This window comes from Anolis sagrei, chromosome 6, assembly GCF_037176765.1.
Source record: "Anolis sagrei isolate rAnoSag1 chromosome 6, rAnoSag1.mat, whole genome shotgun sequence".
Taxonomy (NCBI): Eukaryota; Metazoa; Chordata; class Lepidosauria; order Squamata; family Dactyloidae; genus Anolis; species Anolis sagrei.
In genome coordinates this window covers 15,392,644-15,417,065 of record NC_090026.1, presented here as the reverse complement: position 1 = coordinate 15,417,065, position 24,422 = coordinate 15,392,644, and the positions used below count along the sequence as shown (strand labels likewise).

Sequence of the window (24,422 nt, the reverse complement as noted above, 5' to 3'; positions counted from 1 at the left end):
GATCACAACCTGATCAGGGGAGCAGAGTTTATTTGGTAATGGATGACCGCTGGGCGTGTAAATATTTTGTTTCTGTTTGATGCTTTCAGCAGACAAAGGTGCAAGCAGACTTCTTTTAAAGATAAGTTTTGTTGACTGATATCTTCATGTATTTAAAGAGACAGGAACGTTTCTTTCAGAAATGAAAACTCTCTGAAACTCAGAGAGTTTGTATCTTGAACGTATAATCTTTAACAGTTTCTTCATAAACTATGTTGCTTCATACAGCTCTCTTTAACAAGAGTTTACTTTTCAAATAAAACACAAGCCTCAACCGTTTCTAACTTCCTAACACGAGCTTCTGCACTCTGACAGACTTCTCTACTCAAGCTCATTCAAAGCACAACACACTTCTCTAGCAGTCATTCCTCAACAGACATTCCCTAACTGTCATCCTGTTTGAAATTGAACATTCTAAACTGTCACTGAGTCAGTCGTGTGGCCTGCAGCCCCTCCCACTGCTTTAAGTATATAGAGATAAGGAAACTGCAAATGAATTAAGACATATACTTCAGGTTATAAAACAACACATCATGAAACAGATAAACATCATATAGAGGAGGCTTGCAGAGGTTGCTTCCTTCAACAGCTCCTTAGAATAATAGAATCAAAGAGTTGGAAGAGACCTCATGGGCCATCCAGTCCAATCCTATTCTGCCAAGAAGCAGGAATATTGCATTCAAATCACCCCTGACAGCTGGCCATCCAGCCTCTGTTTAAAAGCTTCCGAAGAAGGAGCCTCCACCACACTCCGGGGCAGAGAGTTGCACTGCTGAACGGCTCTCACAGTCAGAAAGTTCTTCCTCATGTTCAGATGGAATCTCCTTTCTTGTAGTTTGAAGCCATTGTTTCGCATCCTAGTCTCCAGGGAAGCAGAAAACAAGCTTTCTCCCTCCTCCCTGTGGCTTCCTCTCACATATTTATACATGGCTATCATATCTCCTCTCAGCCTTCTCTTCTTCAGGCTAAACATGCCCAGCTCCTTAAGCCGTTCCTCACAGGGCTTGTTCTCCAGACCCCTGATCATTTTAGTCGCCCCCATCTGGACACATTCCAGCTTGTCAATATCTCTCTTGAATTGTGGTGCCCAGAATTGGACACAATATTCCAGGTGTGGTCTAACCAAAGCAGAATAGAGGGGTAGCATTACTTCCCTAGATCTAGACACTATGCTCCTATTGATGCAGGACAAAACCCCATTGGCTTTTTTTGCCGCCGCATCACATTGTTGGCTCATGTTTAACTTGTTGTCCACGAGGACTCCAAGATCTTTTTCACACGTACTGCTCTCAAGCCAGGCATTGTCCCCCATTCTGTATCTTTGCATTTCATTTTTCCTGCCAAAGTGTAGTATCTTGCATTTGTCACTGTTGAACTTCATTTTGTTAGTTTTGGCCTGTACAGGAGTTGATTATAAATTGTATGATTTTAACTGTATTTGTGTTTAGATTGGCTGCAGTAATGCTGGAGCAGCCTAAGTCAGAGGAGTCTTCCACGTGCGTTGCCATGGAGACCGATGCAGGAAAGAGGGAAGTGGGAGGAGCTTAGAGGGGAGAGTTTGAAAAAATGTCAGTTAATAATCAGTTAGGGTTTAGGTTTAGAGGTGTGAGCAGTCCGGGTTTAGGTTCAGGGGAGTCAGGAGTTAGGTTCAGAGGAGTGAGGAGTTAGGAGTTGGGAGAGAAGGAAAGGAAAGGTGGCGGAGTGACTTGTGAAGCAAAGCTTTTAGGCTTTGAAAAGCTGGGTTTGGCTGTTGAAAGTTTCTCAGGCTAGTGCAGCCGAATGGTGAAACAGAGCTGGTATTCTTTTAGTCTAAGGAGAGGCTAAAGAATAGTTTACTTAGTATTTGATCTAGGGAGGATCAAACAAGGGAAACATCCCTGTATTGAAACTTTGTCTGAAACAAGTGCTCTGCGTCAGAAAGATACTGTGTTACTTGAAAGAATGAACTGTTAAAATTACAAGTATTATTCCAAGTGCAACAAGGAAAAGTTACGTCTTGCAACCACACGCTGTGTACTTAATAAAATTGTTAACTTTTATTTGAAGATTGCCTCAGCTCCGTCTATTCTGTGTCCAAAGAGCCATTTCTCACAATATTACAACTTACCTCATGTGGTGGCAGAAACGCAGGGAAAAGTAACCAAATAAATCTACATTCTTCTCTCCAGTCACGCTACAGTATATACAGTGTAATTGCTACTAAGTTATTACTTTCTTAATAAAGGAGGAGGTGCAACTGAACTCTTCCAACTTGATGGTAAATTTGGTTCCTAATCGGCAACCTCCATTGCAAATCGGCCAGTTCTTTTTAAAATTGGGAACTGGGGTAAAATCTCCTGAATACTAGTTCCTTTCAAATTGGTGGCAACAATAAATCATGCCTTCTAGCCCTTCATCTAAGTCATTAATAAAGATGTTGAACAGGACCGGGCCCAGGATGGAACCCTGTGACACTCTGCTCGTCACTTCTTTCCAGGATGAAGAGGAAGCATTGGTGAGCACCCTCTGGGTTCGTCCATTTAACCAATTACTGATCCACCTTACCGTAGTTTTGCCTAGCACACATTGGACTAGTTTCCTTGCCAGAAGGTCATGGGGGACCTTGTCGAAGGCCTTACTGAAATCCAGGTACGCTACATCCACGGCATTCCCCGCATCTACCCAGCTTGTAACTCCTTCCTCTGAAATACAGTCCAGAGCATCTGTTATTCATTGGCGACCTCCCCTCCAAGTACTCACCAAGGCTGACCCTGTATACCTTCAAAGATCAGCCAGGAATGTGAAGGAGGGTCTTATGCAAACCAGTTAATGAATACTTAATGTATATTAATTTAAAAATATTTTATTAAGCAACAATAGATAGATTAATGTGAAAACAACAGCCATCAACAAACATTGTTAAAATTCATATTACTGTGGTTTTATAACAATAGGCAGTGATTTTATGAGCTCTGGCGTTTTACACATTCTAATACCGTTTTATCTGTTTTTAAAGCTGTTAATATGCCAAGCTGATTTATTCTGACCAGTTTTTAAAACTCTGCATTTTTATCTTGTATTCATTTATTGTAACTTGTCTCAATCAGCCAGTCTTTGAAGCTACAAGGCCATTCAGTGCAAATTAAGGTGGCCAATTGCAACATTGACACTTGCCTCAAACAGTCAAGAGTTCTTTCTCCCAACCTGGACATATTCCATAGATATATAAACCTCACTTGCCTAGTTTCCAACAGACCTCACAACCTCTGAGGTTGTCTGCTACAGATGTGGGCGAAACGTCAGGAGAGAATGCTTCGGGAACATGGCCAAAAAGCTCAGAAAACTCATAGCAACCCAGTGATTCCTGCCATGAAAGCCTTCGACAACTTACCTCCTGTTTAGAAGAGTTATAACAGGTTAATACATGCTAGTTGCAATCTGTCCTCATATTGGTCAGCTTGTTTTCTTTGCCAGAAGACATTTGGGTACTTCCAGTAATCCCTGAAATACTTTTTGGGATTGGGGAAAGGAACAGAAAGCTGTTTGGGCCTGCTGTTTGGAAATCTGGGTTGTTTATGCAATGACATTTTTTATTTGATCATTTTGGGAGGGCAAAGTGGTAAACAAAGAAGTTAGGAAGTTACCTGGGTTAATGTCCATCCTGCAGGTGACACGACTTCATGTCGGAGCTTGGGACAATTCTAATAGATGCTTTACATTTCTTAAGATGGAAAATATCTTCATCGCTATGATACTTCATCTTGTTGATGGGAAGCTTCCCACCGGAGTAGAAATCATCTATCGAACAGATGGCAAGCTATTTAACCTCAGCAGACTGAAAGCCAAAACCAAGGTTATAGAACTCCAGTATGCTGATGACAATGTTGTCTGTCCGCATTCAGAAGAAAACCTACAAGCCAATCTAAACACCTTCGCAGAAGCTTACGAGAAGCTCAGCCTGTCATTAAACATTATTTATTTATTTATTTATTTATTTACTGTCCTTGTATACCGCCGTTTCTCAGCCTAACTGGCGACTCAACGCAGTTTACAACAAAATATACAGTGCACAGTATACAATTAAAACCATAAAAACATAATACACAATATTACACGTAAATCACAATCCAATACATCGGGGAAACCAAAGTGTTCTTCCAACAGTCACCAGCCAATCCCTCTCCAATGCCAGAAATACAGCTTAATGGGGTAACATTAGAAAATGTTGGCCATTTCCGCGACCTTGGCAGCCACCTCTCCACAAAATACAACACCGCCTGAGCTCTGTGAGTGCAGCTTTTTTCCGAACGAAGCAGAGAGTGTTTGAGGACCAGGACATCCGTAGGGATACCAAGGTGCTTGTTTATAAAGCTATTGTCCTCCCAACCCTGCTATACACCTGCGAGACATGGACAGTCTACAGACGTCACATGCAACTCCTGGAACGATTCCATCAGTGCTGCCTCTGAAAAATCCTACAAATCTCTTGGGAAGACAAGTGGACAAATGTCAGTGTGCTGGAAGAAGCAAAGACAACCAGCATTGAAGCAATAGTCCTCCGCCATGGACTGGCTATGGTGTCCAGATGCCTGACCACCATCTCCCAAAGCAGTTGCTCTATTCCGAACTCAAGAATGGAAAACAGAATGTTGGTGGGCAGGAAAAGAGATCCAAAGATGGGCTCAAAGCCAACCTTAAAAACTCTGACATAGACACTGAGAACTGGGAAGCCCTGGCCCTTGAGCACTCCAGCTGGAAGTCAGCTGTGACCAGCAGTGCTGCAGAATTTGAAGAGGCATGAATGGAGGTCACGTCAAGCCAACCCCTACCAGGACCGCCTTCCACCTGGAAAACCGATGCCCTCACTGTGGGAAAAGATGCAGATCAAGAATAGGGCTCCACAGTCACCTACGGACCCACCGCCAGGACACTACACATGGAAGACCATCATCCTCAGACTACGAGGGATCGCCTAAGTAATTTCTTAAGAGCAGAGTTGGTAGTGGGGAAAAGTCAAGGGGAGTCTCAAATGGGGTGCTTCTACATAAACCATATAGTTCAAAGTTCAAAGCTGGCTCAAAGGCAGGGTGTCCACAAAGGGAGCAACTCAATGGGTCAAACCCTTCTGCCCACAGGACTGGTCAACTCACAGGTTGGTAGTTTGAATCTGGGGAGCAGGGAAAAAGCTCCCGTCTGTTGAGCTCTAGCTTCTCATGTGGGGACATGAGAAGCCTCCCACAGGATGGGAAAACTCCAATCATCCAGGCATCCCCTGGGCAACATCCTTGCAGACAGCCAATTCTCTTACACCAAAAGAAACTTGCAGTTTCTCAAGTCGCTTCAGACATGAAAAAAATTCACTGTGAAGCAGATCAAGCCAGAAACTCACTAGAAACTCAGTAAAAAACACAAACAACATAATGCAGATTGGAGGTGGATTAAATTGAACCAGTTTCACTGTGCAGTATTTACACAAATACTCCAGTTACTTCATGGGAGAGGGAAACACATCATTCCCATGAATGCCCTGACACCATCTAATGTTGATCCTGAACTAACATAGATATGTATGAGGGTACTTGGGTTTGGATGGAAATATGGTGATAGTATGATAGCTGGGTCCGGAAGCTCCGAGCGTTATGCACATTCCATAATGGCGGTTGTGAATAAGGGAAGAGGAGAGTGGCACACTGAGGGTGGGAATATACTTCAATTTGGTGGAAGGATAGAAAGGAGGGGACGGTTAGGATGAAGGTTAGAGTAATGTTTAGGGTTTGGGGTAGGGTAAGGGTTAGGATTAGAATTAGGCTTAGGGATTAGATTTAGGGATAGGGTAAGGTTTAGCCCCCCCCCCCCCTCCGGTGGCGCAGTGGGTTAAAGCACTGAGCTGCTGAGCTTGTTGACCAAAAGGTCGCAGGTTCGATTCCAGGGAGCGGCGTGAGCTTCCACTGTCAGCCCTAGCTTCTGCCAACCTAGCAGTTCGAAAACATGCAAATGTGAGTAGATCAATAGGTACCGCTCTGGCGGAAAGGTAATGGCGCTCCATGCAATCATGCTGGCCACATGACAATGGAGGTGTCTATGGACAACGCTGGCTCTTCGGCTCAGAAATGGAGATGAGCACCACACCCCAGAGTCAGACATGACTGGACTTAATGTCAGGGGACTACCTTTACCTTAAGGTTTAGGGTTTGGGTTAGGATTAGGGTTTGGGTTAGGTTTAGAGTTAAGGGTTAGGTTTAGGGTAAGGCGTAGGGTTTGGGTTTGGGTTTGGGTAAGGGTTTTACCATTAAATAATTCTTATATTCCTTCTATAATATCTGTGTTCCGTTCTGCGTTGCGCAAACAGCACTCCCAAAGGAGCGAAGCGTAAAGAGCGTAAGGCTCAGAGCTTCCGGACCCAGATTTCATACTATTACCGAGAATATTTTAATAAATCGAACGTGTTGACCAACTGTCTGCGGAGGGTTCCATATTTTAACAACACAACCGTTCAATGCTAAGGCTTCCCGCCAAAATGGAACTGTAGAGGAGAGTCTACTGAACAAGCCAGTACCTGCCGCATACCAGTACTGCCATCTGTTGAGGAGTTACGAAGGTGGAGGCATTACTTTTTATTCCCTTCTTTCTACAGATGCGCTACTAAGAGTTGCGAAAAGGGTTGAGAAAAGAGCATTTCCCCGAAAGCACCGCGGAGAGAAGGGAAGAGGAGAACCCACAACGTCTTTCCCTTCGAAGAGGAAGCGTGGGGCTGAGCCCGAAAAACGCGTGGGCCGGTCTTGCCTCCTCTCCGCCAGTGGCCTCGCGAGATGGAGGAAGCGCCTTCTTTCTCTTTCGCCCTGGCTGTCCCTGGGGCACCCTCCTCTGAGACCGAACTGGGGTCCAGGGGAGAGGGGAGAGGATGTCCAAGTCCCCCCACGACCGCCTGCTGGACACCTTGGACGGCTTGGGGGAAGCGGATCTGAAGCGGTTCAAGAGGAAACTCAACGAATTCCCGGTCAAGAAAGGCTACGAGAACATCCCCAAAGGGCGCCTGGAGAAGGCGGACACCCTGGACCTGGCCGAGCTCCTGCTCAGCTTCTACGCCGAGGAGTACGCCGAGAGGGTGGCCATCGGGGTGCTGGAGGAGATCAACTGCAAGCGCCAGGCCGAGAAGCTCGCCTGTCTAGCCGGGTCTAATAAGGAAGAGAAGGGGGGACCCGGGGCGGGGGGGGGGGGTTGATTCCCCAAACCTGGTTCGTCCAGGTCTTCGGGGCTTCAGCTCCAGAAGGACTGGCTGTGGTTCCACCTTTGGGAACCATTGGGTGATGGGAAACCCCCTGAAGTGGGACTGAAGGACCTTCAATGGTTCAAGCGCCTTAGGGATGCCTGTAACAGATGGGAAGGGGGTGTTTTGTTATTTCTCCTCTTTTCCTTCCGACAAAAGTGGGGAGTGGACTTTGTAATCTAAAGCTTCCTCCCTCCCTTCTTTTCCTTCCCTTCCCCGTATCCTCCCTCCCTTTCTCCCCTTCCTTTCTTTCCTACTCTTCCCTTCCCCTTCTTCTTCCTTCCTTTCCCATTCTTCTCCTTCCTTTCTTCCCTATCCTTTCCTTCCTCCCCCTTCTTTTCTTCCCCTTCCCCTTTCTTCCTTTCCTATCCTCCTCCTTCCTTTCTTCCCTATTCTTCCCTTCCTCTCCCTTCTTTTCTTCCCCTTCCCCTTTCTTCCTTTCCTATCCTTCTCCATTCTTTCTTCCCTATCTTTCCCTTCCTTTCCCTGCTTTTCTTTTCTCCTTCCTCTCCCATCCTTTTTCTTCCTTTCTCCCCCTACCCAATCCTTCCTTTCCCTTCTTTTCTTTTTCCTTCCTTCCTTTCTTCCCCATCCTTCCCATTTCTTTCGTACCTACCCTTCACTTACTTCACCTTCTTTTCTTCCCTTTTGTTTTCTTTTCTCCTTCCTTCCTTTCCCATCCTTATCCTTCCTTTGTCACTACCCTTCTCTTCCTCCCTTTCTTTTCTTCCCCTCCTCCTTTCTTCCTTTCATATCCTTCTTTCTTTCTTTCCTATCCTTCTCCTTCCTTTATTCCCTATTCCTCCCTTCCTCCCCCTTCTTTTCTTTTCTCCTTCCTTCCTTTCCCATCCTTCTCCTTCCTTTTTCTCTATCCTTCCCTCCCTTCACTTTCTTTTCTTCCCCTTCACTTTTCTTCCTTTCCCATCCTTCCCCTTCCTTTCTTCCCTACCCTTCCCTTGCTTCACCTTCATTTCTTCCCCTTCTCCTTTCTTCCTTTCCTATCCATCCCCTTCCCTTCTTCCCTTCCTTTCTTTTCTTTTCACCTTTTCTTTTCTCCTTCCTTCCTTTCCCAACCTTCTCCTTCCTTTCTTCCCTATCCTCCCCTTCCTCCCCTTCTCCTTTCATCCTTTCCTATCCTTCCCTTTCTTCCCTACCCATCCCTTTCCTCCCCTTCTTTTCTTTTCTCCTTCCCCATCCTTTTTTTTAACCCATTTCTTTCCTGAAATCCATGCCCTGCATAAAGAATTTGAGGGCATTTTTACCCCTATACATCTGAGACATTTCAAGTCATTTCCTTCCATTTAGAAATAAGTAGGGATACTTTGCCCCCAGTCAGTAAAACAAGGGATTTCTGACCTACAGCCACGTAACAAAAGCCCAGATTTTACATTTCGTGTCCACTTGGATTTTACAATGGGATTACGCCTGCAGTTTGATTTCAATTATCCAATTATCAATCAATCAAAATTTTATGATGGTCCAAAGATCCAATTTGCTCCACGGTAAAAGGTGCACAACTGCAAACAGATTATAAGCTGATAAGACCAAGATGCATATGAACAAGGGTAAGAACACTGCAAATATGTACAAAACAAGTTTCAGTCTGAATCTAAAACAGGAAGTTGTCTTACCCTGGTTTCCTCAGAGAGGAACTTGGGGGAAATTGTCAAGGCTCTTCTGGACTCTTGGATCTGTTCTTAAACACACTTCTGGAATGAGCTTCATGTATTCCAAGTAGGCTGGAACATACTTAGTCCTAATCTTTGTTTTATACTGGTTTTAAACCACTTCATTGGATGTGTTGAAATAGCAGATTCCCAGATTAGTTTAGTGTTTACACCTTATTTTATTTTGCAGGTTATTTAATATTTAATGTTTATTTCACTTGAGTAACATTTGTCTTTACTGTTCTAATGTAGCACAAATGTAGCTTTTAAACAGAGGCTGGATGGCCATCTGTCAGGGGTGCTTTGAATGCAATATTCCTGCTTCTTGGCAGGGGGTTGGACTGGATGGCCCATGAGGTCTCTTCCAACTCTATGATTCTATGATTCTAGGATAGGAGAGTTGTGTCTGACTCCACATTGGTTTACTTTTCCAGTGCACTCAGCTTTTTTGCAGACATTAGGACATAAACAGCCTGAGATATATGAATATTTAGTACCAAAGGTCTCCCCGCCCCCCCCCCCCCCCACTAGTTTTACACAACCTTGCACCCTACTTTCATCCCCTGCCTATAGAAAATGAGATCCCTTCCCAGCACCAGATATTTGGCAAAGTGTTGCAAACCCAGAGGGGCAAGTTCGACACAATAGCAAACACAAAAATGGATCAAGGCTGCTCATTGTGTGGTGCACAGATGACAACACAGAGAAGGAGAATTCAAATACTTATTGCCATGTTATGGTGCTTTTGCACTCTAGAATTAATGCAATTTGACACCACTTTCATGCCAGATGAAGACATCTGCCCTTGTGCTTTGCTACTCTGCTCCCGAGTACGCATGCCCAGTGTGGAATACTCTCACCACGTTAAAACAGTGGTTGTGGCTCTTAATGAGACATGTCACATTATCACAGGATGTCTACACCCAACTCCACTGGAGAGATTATACTGTTTAGCCAGGATTGTACCACCTGACATTTGCCAGGAAATAGCAGCCTGTAATGAAAGGACCAAGGCAGTGACATCTCCAGCCCATCCTCTGTTTGGATATCAGCCAGCAAACCAATGCCTTAAATCAAGAAATAAGATCTACAGAGACACTCACAGGAACACCACAACCAGTGGGAGTCCCAAAGTGGCAGGTGAAAACCTGGAACCTCAACCAGTGGCTGAGACCAGATGAGAGACTCTCTCCTGGACATACAGAAGACTGGATGCCCTGAACAGGCTGCACTCTGGTACCATGAGATTCAGAGCCAACCTTAAGAAATGGGGCCACAAAGTGGACTCCACAACATGTGAGTGCAGAGAAGAGCAAACTACAGACCAATGCAGCCTGAGCCCTGCCACATGCACAATGGAAGACCTTCTTACAGCGATACCAGAGGCACTCCAAGTGGCCAGCTTCTGGTCAAAAGGACATTTAGTATAATGCCAAGTTGTGTTTTAAATACATTATAACCGTACCCACAATTTGCTTCTGACATGATAAATAAATAAACTACAGAATCCTGGAAGTTGTAGTTTGATGAGGCACCAGCACTTTTGGGCAGAGAAGGCCAAGAGGTTTTGTAACACTACATGCCATTTGGTGTCAGTCTGTATTGATTCTACAGTGTAGATGCACCCTTGACTTCTGTGCTTTAATAAATCTGTATTTCACACATCTATTAAAGATTATTTATTTACTATATTTTTTAGCCCAAGGGCGACTCAGGGGCAGTTTACAAAATGGCACGATTTCATGCAACAATGATATAAAAACAATTAAAAGCATATAACATACATAGAATTCCATAAACAATAAAATCAATAAAAACAAAATTCCTCCACATCTCAATACTAAAATCATTATCGCAATTGTCCAGCTGTTCCGAGGTCAAGAAGTTATCTGCTACACTGCATTTGAGAAAGCCTGCTCACAAAGCCAGGTTTTGACTTTTTAACGAAATGTTAAGATGGTGGGGGGCCGATCTAATGTCCCTAGGGAGGGTGTTCCACAGCCAAGGAGCCACCACTGAGAAGGCCCCATCTCTCATCCCCGCCAACCGAACCTCTACATCTACAGTGTAGATGTATCCTTAGCATCTGTGCTTTTAATATATCTATGTTACACATCTATTAATGAAGTTTCAGGAGGTATAATTGCTTGTTTAGCAAGTCTTGGAAATGCTGATCTATTATCACAATACAGTAAATATTTTTAATCTATTGTATACACCTATCACGTAAATATTTCTCAGGCCAAAAGTGGTCCCAAGCTAAAAAGTTTAAGAAGTTCTGGGCTAGACACACCACAGGCTGCCTCTGCCAGGCAGAGAAGGGAAGCAGCTGCCAAGGAAGGAAGGGGGGAAGGGGAGGGGAGGGGAGGGGAGGGGAGGGGAAGGGAGGGGAGGGGAGGGGAGGGGAGGGGAGGGGAGGGGAGGGGAGGGAAGGGAAGGGAAGGGAAGGGAAGGGAAGGGAAGGGAAGGGAAGGGAAGGGAAGGGAAGGGAAGGGAAGGGAAGGGAAGGGAAGGGACGGAAGGGACGGAAGGGACGGAAGGGACGGAAGGGACGGAAGGGACGGAAGGGAAGGGAAGCGAGGGAAGGGAAGCGAGGGAAGGGAAGCGAGGGAAGGGATGGAGGGAAGGGGAAGAAGGAAGGAAGGAAGGGGAAGGGATGGAGGGAAGGGGAAGAAGGAAGGGAGGAAGGAAGGAAGAAGGGAAGGGACGGAAGGGGAAGGGAAGTAGAAAGGGAGGAATGGGAGGGGGAGGGGAAGGAAGGAAAGAAGGGGAAGAAAAGGGAGGGGAAGGGAAGGAGAGGGGGAAGGGGAGGGGGGGAAGGAAGGAAGGAAAGACAAGCAAAAGAAGGAATGAGGAAAAGAAAGAGAAGGGAAAGAAAGAAGGGAGGAGGGAAAAAGAAGGAAGGAGAAGAGAAGAAAGCAAGAAGGAAGAAAGGAAGGAAGGAAGGGAAAACAGTAAAGAAAGAGGAGGGAAAGAAGGAAAGAAAGAGGAGGGAAAGAAGGAAGGATGGAAGAATAGAGGAAGGAAGGAAGGAAGGAAGGAAGGAAGGAAGGGGAGGGGGAGGGAAGGAGAGGGGAGGTAGGAAGAAAGGAAGGGGGAGGGAAGGGAGGGGATGGAGGGGAGAGGAAGAAGGAAAGGTGGAAAGAAGGAAGGGAGGAAGGAAGGGGAAGGGAAGGGAAGGAGAAGGAAGAAGGAAGGGAGGGGAAGGGAGATGAAGGAAGGAAGGAAAGATAAGGGAAAGAAAGAATGAGGAAAAGAAAGAGGAAGGGAGGAAGGAAGGAAGGAAGGAAGGAAGGAAGGAAGGAAGGAAGGAAGGAAAGGAAAAGAAAGATGGAGAAGAGAGGAAGGCAAGAAGAAGGAATAAAGGAAGGAGGAAAAGAAAAAGATAGGAGGGAAGGAAGGAAAGAGGAAGGAAGGACAGAAGGACTTCAGGAGGGAAGGAAGGAAAAGAAGTAAAGAAAGAGGAGGGAAAGAAGGAAGGATGGAAGAATAGAGGGAAAGAAGAGGAAGGAAGGAAGGAAGGAAGGAAGGAAGGGGAAGGGAAGGAGAGGGAAGGAAGGAAGGAAGAGGGAGGGAGGGAAGGGAGGGGATGGAGGGGAGGGGAAGAAGGATGAATTGAAACAAGAAAGGAAGGGAGGGGAGGTGAAGGGAAGGGAAGGGGAAGGAGGAAGGGAGGGGAAGGAAGGAAGGAAAGATAAGGGAAAGAAGGAAGGTAGGAAGGTAGGAAGGGAAAAGAAGGAGAGAGGAGAGAGGAAAGGAAGAAGATGGAAGAAAGGATGGAGGGAAAGAAAAAAGAGGGAAGGAAGGAAGGAAGGAAGGAAAAAAAGTAAAGAAAGGGGAGGGAAAGAAGGAAGGATGGAAGAATAGAGGAGGGAAATAAGGGGGAAGGAAGAAAAGAGGAAGGGAAGGGAAGGGAAAAGAGGTAAAGGGAAGGGAAGGGGAAGGAAGGAAGGATGGATGTATCAGGAAAAGAAGGAATGAGGAAAAGAAAGAGGAAGGATGGATGGATCAGGAAAAGAAGGAATGAGGAATAGAAAGAGGAAGGAAGGAAGGAAGGAAGGAAGGAAAGAGAAGAGAATAAGGCAAGAAGAAGGAAGGGAGGGAGGAGGGAAAGAAAAAGGAGGGAAGGAATTAAGAAAAGGGAGGAAAGAAGGAAGGATTGAAGAATAGAGGAGGGAAAGAAGGGGGAAGGAATGGAGGGAGGAAGGAAGGAAGGAAGGAAGGAAGGAAGGAAGGAAGGAAGGAAGGAAGGAAGGAAGGAAGGAAGGAAGGAAGGAAGGGCGCGCGTTTTGGAATATTTGAGTTAAGGGGGAAGAACAACCCAGAGGAACACCTGACTATGGAAAAGGGCAGAAGGGAAATCGGGCCAGGAAGCATGGCCCCACGCCCTTTGCACTCTCTCTCCCCCGGGATTGATGGTCTGAAGGCGGATCCATCTCTCCCCTGAGCCTGGTCTGAGGGCGAAGTCCGGGGCACTCCTTCGACTGGGAACCAGTTGGGTCTCAGCCGGTGCCTCCCTCGCCACTCCCTTCGCGACCCTCCTCGATGTCCTGGAGGAGTTTGAGATGGTCAGACCCAGAGGAGGTCGCCTCCTTGGAAGGGGGTCCCACCTCCCCAAATACCCAGGATGAGTCTGGACGCTCCGGCATCGGAGAAGAAAAGGAAGCGAGCGCCTGGAAGTCAGAAGGCAGAGGAGAGGCACCCATCAACACGGGTCTGAAAGGGGTATGGGGGGGGGGGGGGGGAATGCCGGGTGACCCAGATTAACTTCGGTATTAGAATCATTGAATCAGTTGGAAGAGACACCCAAGGGCCATCCAGTCCAACCCCATTCTGCCATGCAGGAAAAGCAGGATCAAAACACCCCCGACAGATGGACATCCTGCCTCTGTTTAAAAGCCTCCGAAGAGGCTTATATATCTGTGGAATGTCCCGGGTGGGAGAAAGAACTCTTGTTTGCTTGAGGCAAGTGTGAAAGTTGCAATTGGCCACTACTATATGTAAGCTGTCCATGAGTCCCCCTTTGGGGGTAGAGAAGTGATGGGATAGAAATACCAGAAATAAATAAATAAATAGATTAACATTTAATGGCCTTGCAGCTTCAAAGCTTGGCTGGTTGCTGCCTGGGGGAATCCTTTGTTTGGGAGTGTTAGCTGGCCCTGATTAATTCTTGTCTGGAATTCCCCTGCTTTTTGAGTGTTGCTCTTTATTTACTGTCCTGCACTTACAGTTTTCTTTTAAATACTGGTAGACAGATTTTGTTGATTTTCATGATTTCCTCCTTTCTGTTGAAATTGTCCACATGCCTGTAGATTTCAATGGCTTCTCTGTGTAGTCTGACATGGTGGTTGTTAGGGTGGTCCAGCATTTCTGTGTTCTCAAATAATAGGCTGCGTCCAGGTTGGTTCATCTGCTATGGCTGACTTCTCAGGTTGAATCAGTCTGCAGTGCCTTTCATGTTCCTTGATTTGAGAACACAGAAATGCTGGACCACTCTAACAACCACCATGTCAGACTACGCAGAGAAGCCATTGAAATCCACACGCATGTGGACAATTTCAACAGAAAAGAAACCATGAAAATTAAAAAAATCTGGCTGCAAGTATTTTTTAAAAAAACTCTAAAATCAGGACAGTAAATAAAGAACAACACTCAGAAAATAGGGAATTCCATATAGGGAACAATCAGGGTCCACTAACACTTCCAAGCAAAGGCTTCCCCCAGGCAGCAACTAGCCAGATTTTGTAGCTGCAAGGCAATTAAATGCTAATCAAGGTGGCCAATTCCAACATTCTCACTTGCCTCAAGCAGACCAGAGTTCTTTCTCCCACCCTGGACATTCCACAGGTATATAAACTTCACTTGCCTAGTTTACAACAAACCGCACAGCCTCTGAGGATACCTGCCATAGATGCGGGCGAAAGGTCAGAAGAGAATGCTTCTGGAACATGGCCATACAGCTCGGAAAACTCACAGCAACCCAATAAATAAGTTTAGCCTGCCATGATTTGTTTTTGAGAAACCCATTTTGACATTTCATGAGTATGACTTTCCTTTCTTAGTGCTTATAAATTGTCTATTTAATAATCTGCTCCAGAATCTTTCCTGGTTCTGATTTCAGACGCCTTGGATCCTCTCCCCCTGCGTTTCCCCCCCTCTTTTCAGTCATGTTGAAGGTACAGCTACATTTATTTCCCTGCTCCCTTTATCTTTCTACTATGGGCTAATAGTGCTATCTTCTTGAACACAATATGAGGGAAAGACATTTCAAAATATTATTTTCTTTTGTAGGAAAATCTGTCTATTATTTACGCACTCTATTTACCCTCCACACCCTCTTATTTATGCAGTGGGGTCTGTGACTTGATTGTCTCTTCATATTTGCAGGAGATACCCGAAAGAAGGAGGATGACAAAGAGGAAGAGGAGGAGGAGGAGGAGGAGGAGGAAGAGGAGAACCCTGAAGACTTTGAGGAACATTTCCATTGCACTCAGTGTCCAAGTGAGGTAAGTGGCTGAAATAATCTGATTCATTTTACCCATCTACAGATAGATATGTTTTTAATGTGGTCTTCTTGATTTAAGTTTCTAGTTCACTATGTAAAATGTCATCACGAACACCACCACCTATAGATTTATTTACATTGGGTTCATTCAGACTGGTGATTAATGCTGATTTTAGCACATTTTCTTCCTTAAAACTTGATGTTTCTGGTTGCTTCCCCATATTTTAAAAAAACCCTCCAGTTGGTAAGTAAGACTTTCTCATTTATTTGAGGGCATCTTGTTGCTTCTCCAGCCATGGGATGAATTGTCATGTTAGATGTAGGTGTTCCCAGTCTTCTTATACCCCATGCAGTCCTGTCTTTAGATATGTGGGAGAGGTTGGGTCCTTAGGGCCATACTGTTGTAGTTCAGCCAGTGATTGTGTCTGATGTCAATGGGGATGATGGTTTTCCTGGACCTGTGTCTGATGTCAATGGGGATGATGGTTTTTCTGGGCCTGAATCAAGCCCAGGCCTTGCTGAGAGGCCCAAGTTCTCTCTTGAATGGAGTGCTTCTCCTGTAGATTCCCAAGGTCAAATTCCTGGGAGAGGCCCACAGCAGTCTTTCTCTGAAAAACTGTCTTCTGAGGATGATTTGTCAGGTGCAGAATGTAATGAGTTTGAAGATGGAAAACAAGACTTTTGTAAACTAAGACAAAGTTCTTAAGATCGGCGAAGGTCAGTCCACCTGCTAGAAAAGAGAGATAAGAAATCCTTATCTGGCTGTAAGGGCAAACTGAATGCTTTCCTTTCCATTCATGGGACAGGAAAAACTTTTTATGATTCAAGTAAAAGATTTTAGCTCAGTCTCGTCAACACTGGAGTTTTTTATGACAGTTTTGTTTCCAAGTGGATTTCTAGTTTCATGTTTCAAGTTTTGCCAGGTTCCTGTTTTGGACATTGGATCTTCATGCTGTCTTGTTCTATTGCTAACTGGAAAGTGTGGAATTCAGACTGTGAGATCTCTGGTGTGGAAAGAAATTGCTCTAACTTCATATGGAACAATTGTATCAAAGATTACTATTTTGTTACAGGATCATGCAATAAAAATCAGACCAAAAATGTTTAAGGACTCAAAATGGGACAAAAGATACAGGTGAGCACAATGAACCTTTGACTAATGGTTTCAAACTTTTTACCATTCTGATATGTTTCTGCATTAAACAGGAATATTTTCCACAAAGAACATGCTCAGTTTACTTGGACCTCTTAGTGACCACATAAAGATGACATGTATACCAATATATTTGAACAGATCAGTGGATTACTTTACTCCAGGAAGCTTTGGAGGTCTGATGGTCATGTTAAAGGCAAAGGTAAAGGTTTCCCCTGACATTAAGTCTAGTCGTGCCTGAGAGGGTGGTGCTCATCTCAGTTTTTAAGCTGAAGAGCTGGCGTTGTCCATAGACATTCCAAGGTCACGTGGCCAGCATGACTGCATGGAGCACTGTTACCTTCCTGCAGAAGCGGTACTCATATTTCCATTGAAAACATGGTTGGCAGAAGCTGGGCCTACCAGTGAAAGCTCACCCACTCCCTGAATTCGAACTGCTAACCTTTCAGTCAGCAAGTCCAGCAGTTCAGTGGTTTAATCCACTGCACCACCAGGTGTCGTGTTAGATCTCCAAAAGATTTTGGAGGAGCACACCCCCAATGTACTTGCTGTTTAAAAAAACAAAAATGCATTTTTACCCCTTCTCCAAAAAAAGCATCCTCTGGGGAACCTGGGAGCATGTTTTTGGGCCTTCCTTGGCTTCTAGGAGCATTTAGGGACAAAACATATTTTTTAAAAAATTATTTGACTCCTAGGGAGTTCAAATAAGCTTTAGATGTATTGGAAATTCACTCCACAACCTTTGGAAATAATTTCAGAGGGGAAAAGGATGCAATTTTGTTTATACCAGGGGAATTACAAAAATGACTATGGAGATTGTATGCAGGGCATGGACTTCACTTTGCCCACATCTACTTCACACCTATGTTGTTGCAACATACTTCCAAGTGCAGATTCTTCCTTACCCTTTGCTTCAAACCCCAATAAAAGATAGGATTTGAATTGCTCTCTGAGCTAAAGTAATTGCATACCTGGCTAAGAGGCAAAACTCAACAAATCAGTTACTTGTTTAATGTATTGTCGAAGGCTTTCATGGCCGGAATCACTCAGTTCTTGTGGGTTTTTTCGGGCTATATGGCCATGTTCTAGAGGCATTTCTCCTGAACTGAACCACCTCAACTGGGCTCTACAGGCCAATGGATACTCCACCTCAGACATCAGAAGAGCTGCAAGACCAAGAACAAGCCACAAGAGTAAAGATGAAGATCCACCCAGAGGAAAAGTGTTCCTGCCATACATCAAGGGAACCACTGATCGCATAGGGAAGCTGATGAGGAAACACAACATACAAACAATCTACAAACCCACCAGGAAAATCCAACAAATGCTACGTTCAGCAAAGGACAAGAGGGATCCTCTCACCTCTGCAGGAGTCTACCGTATACCATGCAGCTGTGGACAAGTCTACATAGGGACCACCAAACGCAGCGCCCAAACAAGAATCCAGGAACATGAAAGGCACTGCAGACTACTTCATCCAGAGAAGTCAGCCATAGCAGAGCACCTGATGAACCAACCTGGACACAGCATTTTATTTGAGAACACAAAAATGCTGGACCACTCTCACAACCACCATGTCAGACTACACAGAGAAGCCATTGAAATCCACAAACATGTGGACAATTTCAACAGAAAGGAAGAAACCATGAAAATGAACAAAATCTGGCTACCAGTATTAAAAAACTCTAAAATTAAAACAGCAGAGAGAAAAACAGGCAGGGACATCTAATCACCTTTCAAGAAGAGTTTGCTCCAGGCACTATCAGCCCATTGTATGCTAATCAAGGTGGTCAGTTGAAAAGATTCACACCTTGCCCAACTTACAAAAGCCTTTTGTCTCACCCTGGTCATTCCACAGATATATAAACCCCTTTTCTCCCAGCTCCAGCAGACCTCTGAAGATGCTTGCCATAGATGCAGGCGAAACGTCAGGAGAAATGCCTCTAGAACATGGCCATATAGCCCGAAAAAACCCACAAGAACTGAGTTACTTGTTTGATTGTGTCTCATGCAGAAAGAAGATATAATTCAGGTAACATCAGACTTCAACTGCATAGATTTAGTTAGGAAGCAAGCGAACTTTTCATACAGATTGCAATGTGATCCAAGGGCACCCCAGATCCCTTGTAAAAATATCATTTGAAGCTACATAGATCCCTGCTCAAAGTCCCTTTCCCTTTTGACTTTCTTTTTCATTGGTTTCAGACTGAAGTTCACCAAGGCTGGCTCCTTCCGCTGCTGTGTAACTGATCTGATATTTGATGTGAAAGCAGCTGTCACTCTCGCCTACTCCTTTGATTCATGGTCACAGCATTTCAAGGAGGAACATAGAGAGAAGTGGGATATTGCCGGCCCTTTGCTCAACATCCAGGCGGACCCAGAAGAGGCTGTGGCAGCCGTTCACTTTCCTCACTTTCTTTATCTTGAAGGTATAACAGGAAACAAAATTTGAGTGTACATCATCACAGGTGGAGGATCTTAAAAAGGAGTATCCACTAGGTTTCTGAGTAAAAATCATTTCATGTATCATCTCAGAACATCATTTTTAAAAGTTAACACATTTGTATTGATCATAATACCAAGTTATAGGTTACCATAAGTGAAATGAGTTGAAGGCACAGAGTAGCAAGAGGAGGAGGAGGAGGAGGAGGAGGAGGAGGAGGAAGAGATTGCAAGAAGATGCAACTATACATTGATGATACCCAGCTCTCCTCCTTTTTCTTTCCCTTCCCTCGCTTCAGGGACATCTCAAATCAATAAAATACAAGAATACATAAGATGCTATGGACAGGAGACAGTCCTGGCTAGGAGTGTCTTTGTTCTGTTGAAGCTACAACTTTTATATCACAATTGCTTAAAACTCTATTCCCCATCATATGATGTAGTCAAAAATTGGCATCGTCAATTCAAATGTGGTCAGACTTCAGTGCAAACAGCTCCAATTCCAGGGTGATCCCACACCGCTGTTGATGAACACATCATCCAGCAAGTGGAGGTCACCATTTTGGAAAATAGCCACGTAACCATTCACCACCTAGCCCAAAATGTCGAGATTAGTGTGGGGTCTATGGAAAAAGTAATCCAAGACCATCTTCACATGCATAAGATATCTGCTCGCTAGGTCCCTTGGCTGCTCACACCTTTCCAGAAGCAGGAATGAGTCAAATACTCTCAGGCTCTATTGACAGTGTGCAATGGAAACCAGGAGGACTTTTTCAACAGACTGATCACACAGGATGAAAGCTGGGTTCATCACTATGATCCTGAAACTTAAGTCCAGTTGATGCAATGAAAGCATCATGACTCACTATTTCCCAAGAAGGCAAGTGCCCAACTCTCAGGAGGCAAGGTCATGCTCACAGTATTTTGGGACCAGCACGGAGTAGTATTGATGGATTTCCTAGGAAAGGGTACCATGATCACTGGGGCATACTATGCTTCACTGCTGTGGAAATTGTGGGAGACCATCAAAAACAAGAGACGTGGCATTCTCACCAAAGGTGTCCGCCTTCTGCAAGACAATGTGCTCATTCACAACTCATGATATTTCCATAATATTACAGGACTGTTTCATTATAGGTTGATGACGCATACTGTATATACTTGAATATAAGCTGAGTTTTTCAGCCCTTTTTTAAGGCTGAAAAAGTTCCCCTTGACTTATACTCTATTCAACATTATTTATTATTTCACTATTATTATTATTATTATTATTATTATTATTTTACTGACACAAAAACACCGAATGACACAGCAAATAAGATGTATATGCTGGATTTAATATCAATATCAATATCTAAATATCAATATAAAATAAATATTATATTTATTATTTTATTATTGTTAATAATAATAATAATAATAATAATAATAATAATAATAATCTTTATTTGTATCTCCCAAAGGGACTCAGGGTGGTTTCCAAAATATAAGGCAAATATTCAATTGCCAGAAAGAAAACCATACAGACAATTATATCAAAATATACTCATTTGACAATATAATACAACCTAATTTAACTTAATGAACAAAATAACAATTAAAAGCATCATAAAATACCAAAATCCCATTAAGCACACTAAAAAAAAATCATTGTAGTTCCATCAGTAGGGGTTCAACAAATCAATTGCCAGGATTACACAATGAATTGAAACAAGCAATTTAAATAATTATCATTAAATAATCATAATTTAAGTTATTAAAAGCCAGCTAAGGTACAGTTATAATTACATTTATTATTTTATTCTATTATTATTACATTTATTTTACTTTTTATTATTATTATTACATTTACATTATTTTCCTCTATTATTATTTTTATTACATTTTCATTGTTTTTCCTCTATTATTATTATTATTATTACATTTAATATTTTACTCTCTTTATTATTATTAGAAGGATATGTAAGTACATTTACATTGAAAAAAGTTGGAGTAATGATTTAATCAGAGTTGGACAGTCTTATCTTAAATTACAGTTTTATGTAAATATTCAAAAACATTTAACCCACTGATGCCTCAATTAATGCAATTTCATTGGTATCTTTTTTTTTAATTTACCAGTAGCTGCTGCATTTCCCACCCCCGGCTTATACTCAAGTCAATACATTTTCCCATTTTTTGTGTGTGTGTGCTAAAATTACGTGCCTCAGCTTATATTCGGATCGACTTATACTCAAGTCTGTATGGATAGTTCTCTGTCTCTCCCCCATCTACCCCACCCCTTTCTAGGAAGATCTTGAACCTTTATCTGAAATCAAATCATGCTATTTGATTTCAATCACTTTTAATGTGATTTTCCTGCTTCTTGGCAGGGGGTTGGACTGGATGGCCCATGAGGTCTCTTCCAACTCTATGATTCTATGGTGACCTCCACTTGCTGGATGATGTGTTCATCAACAGCAAACATCCAGTTCACCATGGAAAAAGAAAATGAAGGAAGACTGCCTTTTCTAGATGTCCTAGTCATCCGCAAACCAGATCAACAATTGGGTCACACCGTTTACAGAATATCCACAAACACAGATATCTACATAAAAACTCCAACCATCACCCAAGTAAAAAAAGAAGCACCATTAAAACCTTGGCAGACCGTGCAAAAATAATCTGCGAACCCCACCTCCTCCAAGATGAACTGAACCACCTCAACTGGGCTCTACAGGCCAATGGATACTCCACCTCAGACATCAGGAGAGCTGCAAGACTGAGAACAAGCCATGAGAGTAAAGACAAAGATCCATCCAGAGGTAAAGCGGTCTTGCCATACATCAAGGGAACCACTGACCGCATAGTGAAGCTGATGAGGAAACACAACATACAAACTATCTACAGACCCACCAAGAAAATCCAACAAATGCTACGTTCAGCGAAGGACAAGAGGGATCCTCTCACTTCTGCAGGAGTCTACTGTATACCATGCAGCTGTGGACAAGTCTACATAGGGACCACCAAATGCAGCATTGTCCAAACACGAATCAAGGAACATGAAAGGCACTGCAGACTACTTCATCCAAAGAAGTCAGCCATAGCAGAGCATCTGATGAACCAACCTGGACACAGCATAGTATTTGAGAACACAGAAATGCTGGACCACTCTAACAACCACCATGTCAGACTACACAGAGAAGGCATTGAAATCCACAAGCATGTGGACAATTTCAACAGAAAGGAGGAAACCATGAAAATGAACAAAATCTGGCTACCAGTATTAAAAAAAAACTCTAAAATTACAACAGCAAAACAACAGAGGGAAAATCTGGGACATCTAATCACCTCTCAACAAAAGATTGCTCCAGGCACTGCCAGGCCATCAAATGCTAATTAAGGTGGTCAGCTGAAACATTCACACCTAGCTCCAGCAGACAAGAGTCCTTTGTCCCACCCTGGTCATTCCGCAGATATATAAACCCCTTTTCTTAGTTCCAACAGACCTCACTACCTCTGCGGAGGCTTGCCATACATGCAGGCGAAACGTCAGGAGAGAATGCCTCTAGAACATGGCCATACAGCCCAAAAAACCCCCTACAACAACACATTCTATGATTACATTCCCAGACAGAACTATAGGAGCATCTATACCAGGCAAGGGAAAACTTTGGCCCTTCGGGTGTTTTGGACTTCAATTCTCACAATTCCTACTGGCTGTTAGAAAATGTGGACATTGAAGTTCAAAACACCCGGAGGGCCAAAATTAGCCCATGCCTGATCTACACCCAACTGCCATGGGTCCATGCTATGTCATATTGGGAATTGTAGTTTACAATATCTTAGTCTTCTCTGCCAGAGTGTTCTGGTGCCTCACCAAATTACAAGTCCTAGGATTCCAGAGCACTGATCTATAGCAGTTCAAGTGGTGTCAAACTGTGTAGATTCTACGATGTAGGTGCACCCTGCATGAGCTATTTTTTGTAATATAGTAGAGTCTCTCTTATCCAACATAAACGGGCCAGCAAAACATTGAATAAACGAAAATGTTGGATAATAAGAAGGGATTAAGGAAAAGCCTACTAAATGTCAAATTACGTTATGATTACGTTATGATTTTACAAATTAAGCACCAAAACATCATGTTTTACAACAAATCAACAGAAAAAGCAGTTCAATACGCGGTAACGTTATTTAGTAATTACTGTATTTACAAATTTAGCACCAAAACAGACAAGGGCTTTTTCTTTCTCCCATCCTGGACTGTGTTGGATAATACAGACTGTTGGATAAGCGAAGCTTGGATAAGTGAGACTCTACTGTAATGAGAGAGCCTCCTCCATTTGCTGCTGCTGAATAAGTTTTCCTTTGTGTTCCTTTGACAGGTAAAGGCTGTTCTGAACTCTATCTTGCACATTTTGTTGAAGAAGGAATGACCTTGCAGAAGCCAGACTCAGTGGGGCCAAATCATGTAATGCTGAAAAATCCCACGTTCTCTTCTTGGGGAGCTGTTCTCGAGATGTTATGGCTTAAGTGGGGGAAAAAGGTTCATGCAATGGTCCTGCTGTATCAAGCAGACTGCACAGTCCTGAAATTAAACTTCTACCTGCTTCCCAACGACGCTTCCTTAAGACAGGTAACTGGGAACCTCTATCTTTTCCAGGTGTGGTAAATTAGCAAGATCATACTAGGTGGTATGGAGAATTCTGCATTAGGTCATGTCATTATGAAAACTTCTATGAAAGTGATTTTCAATTCTCAGAAATCAGTAGCTTAGAAATAAAAACCTATGACCATATTACACACAGGTCAGCGTGGCTCACTTTTGCTGCCTCGAAGTTTGTAGCTTTTGTACAAGTCTGTAGACAGAGTCTTCTACCAGTTAATTTCAAACAAAAAAACATGTTTTGTTTTTGTTTTGGGTTTTTTTTCTAAAATTATGCCTGTAAAGGATCTGTGGATAAAATGTTGGGGACACTGTGGACTGAAATAAAACTTTACTGTAGTGTTCATAGAAAGGTTTGTTGCAATGGAATAAAAGTCAAAAGGACAATGCCAGGCAGATTATTTTTTCATCAAAAATGTGATTGTTCAAACAAGCATTTGTCAAATTTTCAGAGCTTCATGAAAGGAAAATGTTTTGGTTTGATGACTTCTCACATTACTGACTTACTTAGGCGATCCCTCATAACTTGAGGATAATGGTCCTCCAAGTGTAGTGTCTTGGCGGTGGGTCCATGGGTGGCTGTGGAGTCCTATTCTTCGTCCACATGTTCTCCCGCAGTGAGGACATTGGTTTCCAGGTGGAAGGCGGTCCTTTCAGAACTGGTTTGACACACTTCCCTCTTGGCACATTTCTTCCTTTCACCCTTCATTCGTGCCTCTTTG

At 43.5% G+C, this 24,422-nt stretch overlaps 2 protein-coding genes across 2 annotated transcripts in view; both read left to right on the top strand.

Moving 5' to 3' along the window:
- LOC132779354 (NACHT, LRR and PYD domains-containing protein 1b allele 2-like) overlaps positions 1–24,422 on the top strand; it is a 214,964-nt gene that overhangs the window by 8,709 nt on the left and 181,833 nt on the right. The window lies entirely within an intron of this gene.
- On the top strand, positions 6,889–15,364 carry PYDC1 (pyrin domain containing 1). Its single transcript, XM_067469532.1, has 2 exons — positions 6,889–7,191; positions 15,340–15,364. Exons 1-2 carry the CDS (start codon positions 6,920–6,922, stop codon positions 15,362–15,364), a joined length of 297 nt encoding a protein of 98 aa, XP_067325633.1. The 5' UTR covers positions 6,889–6,919.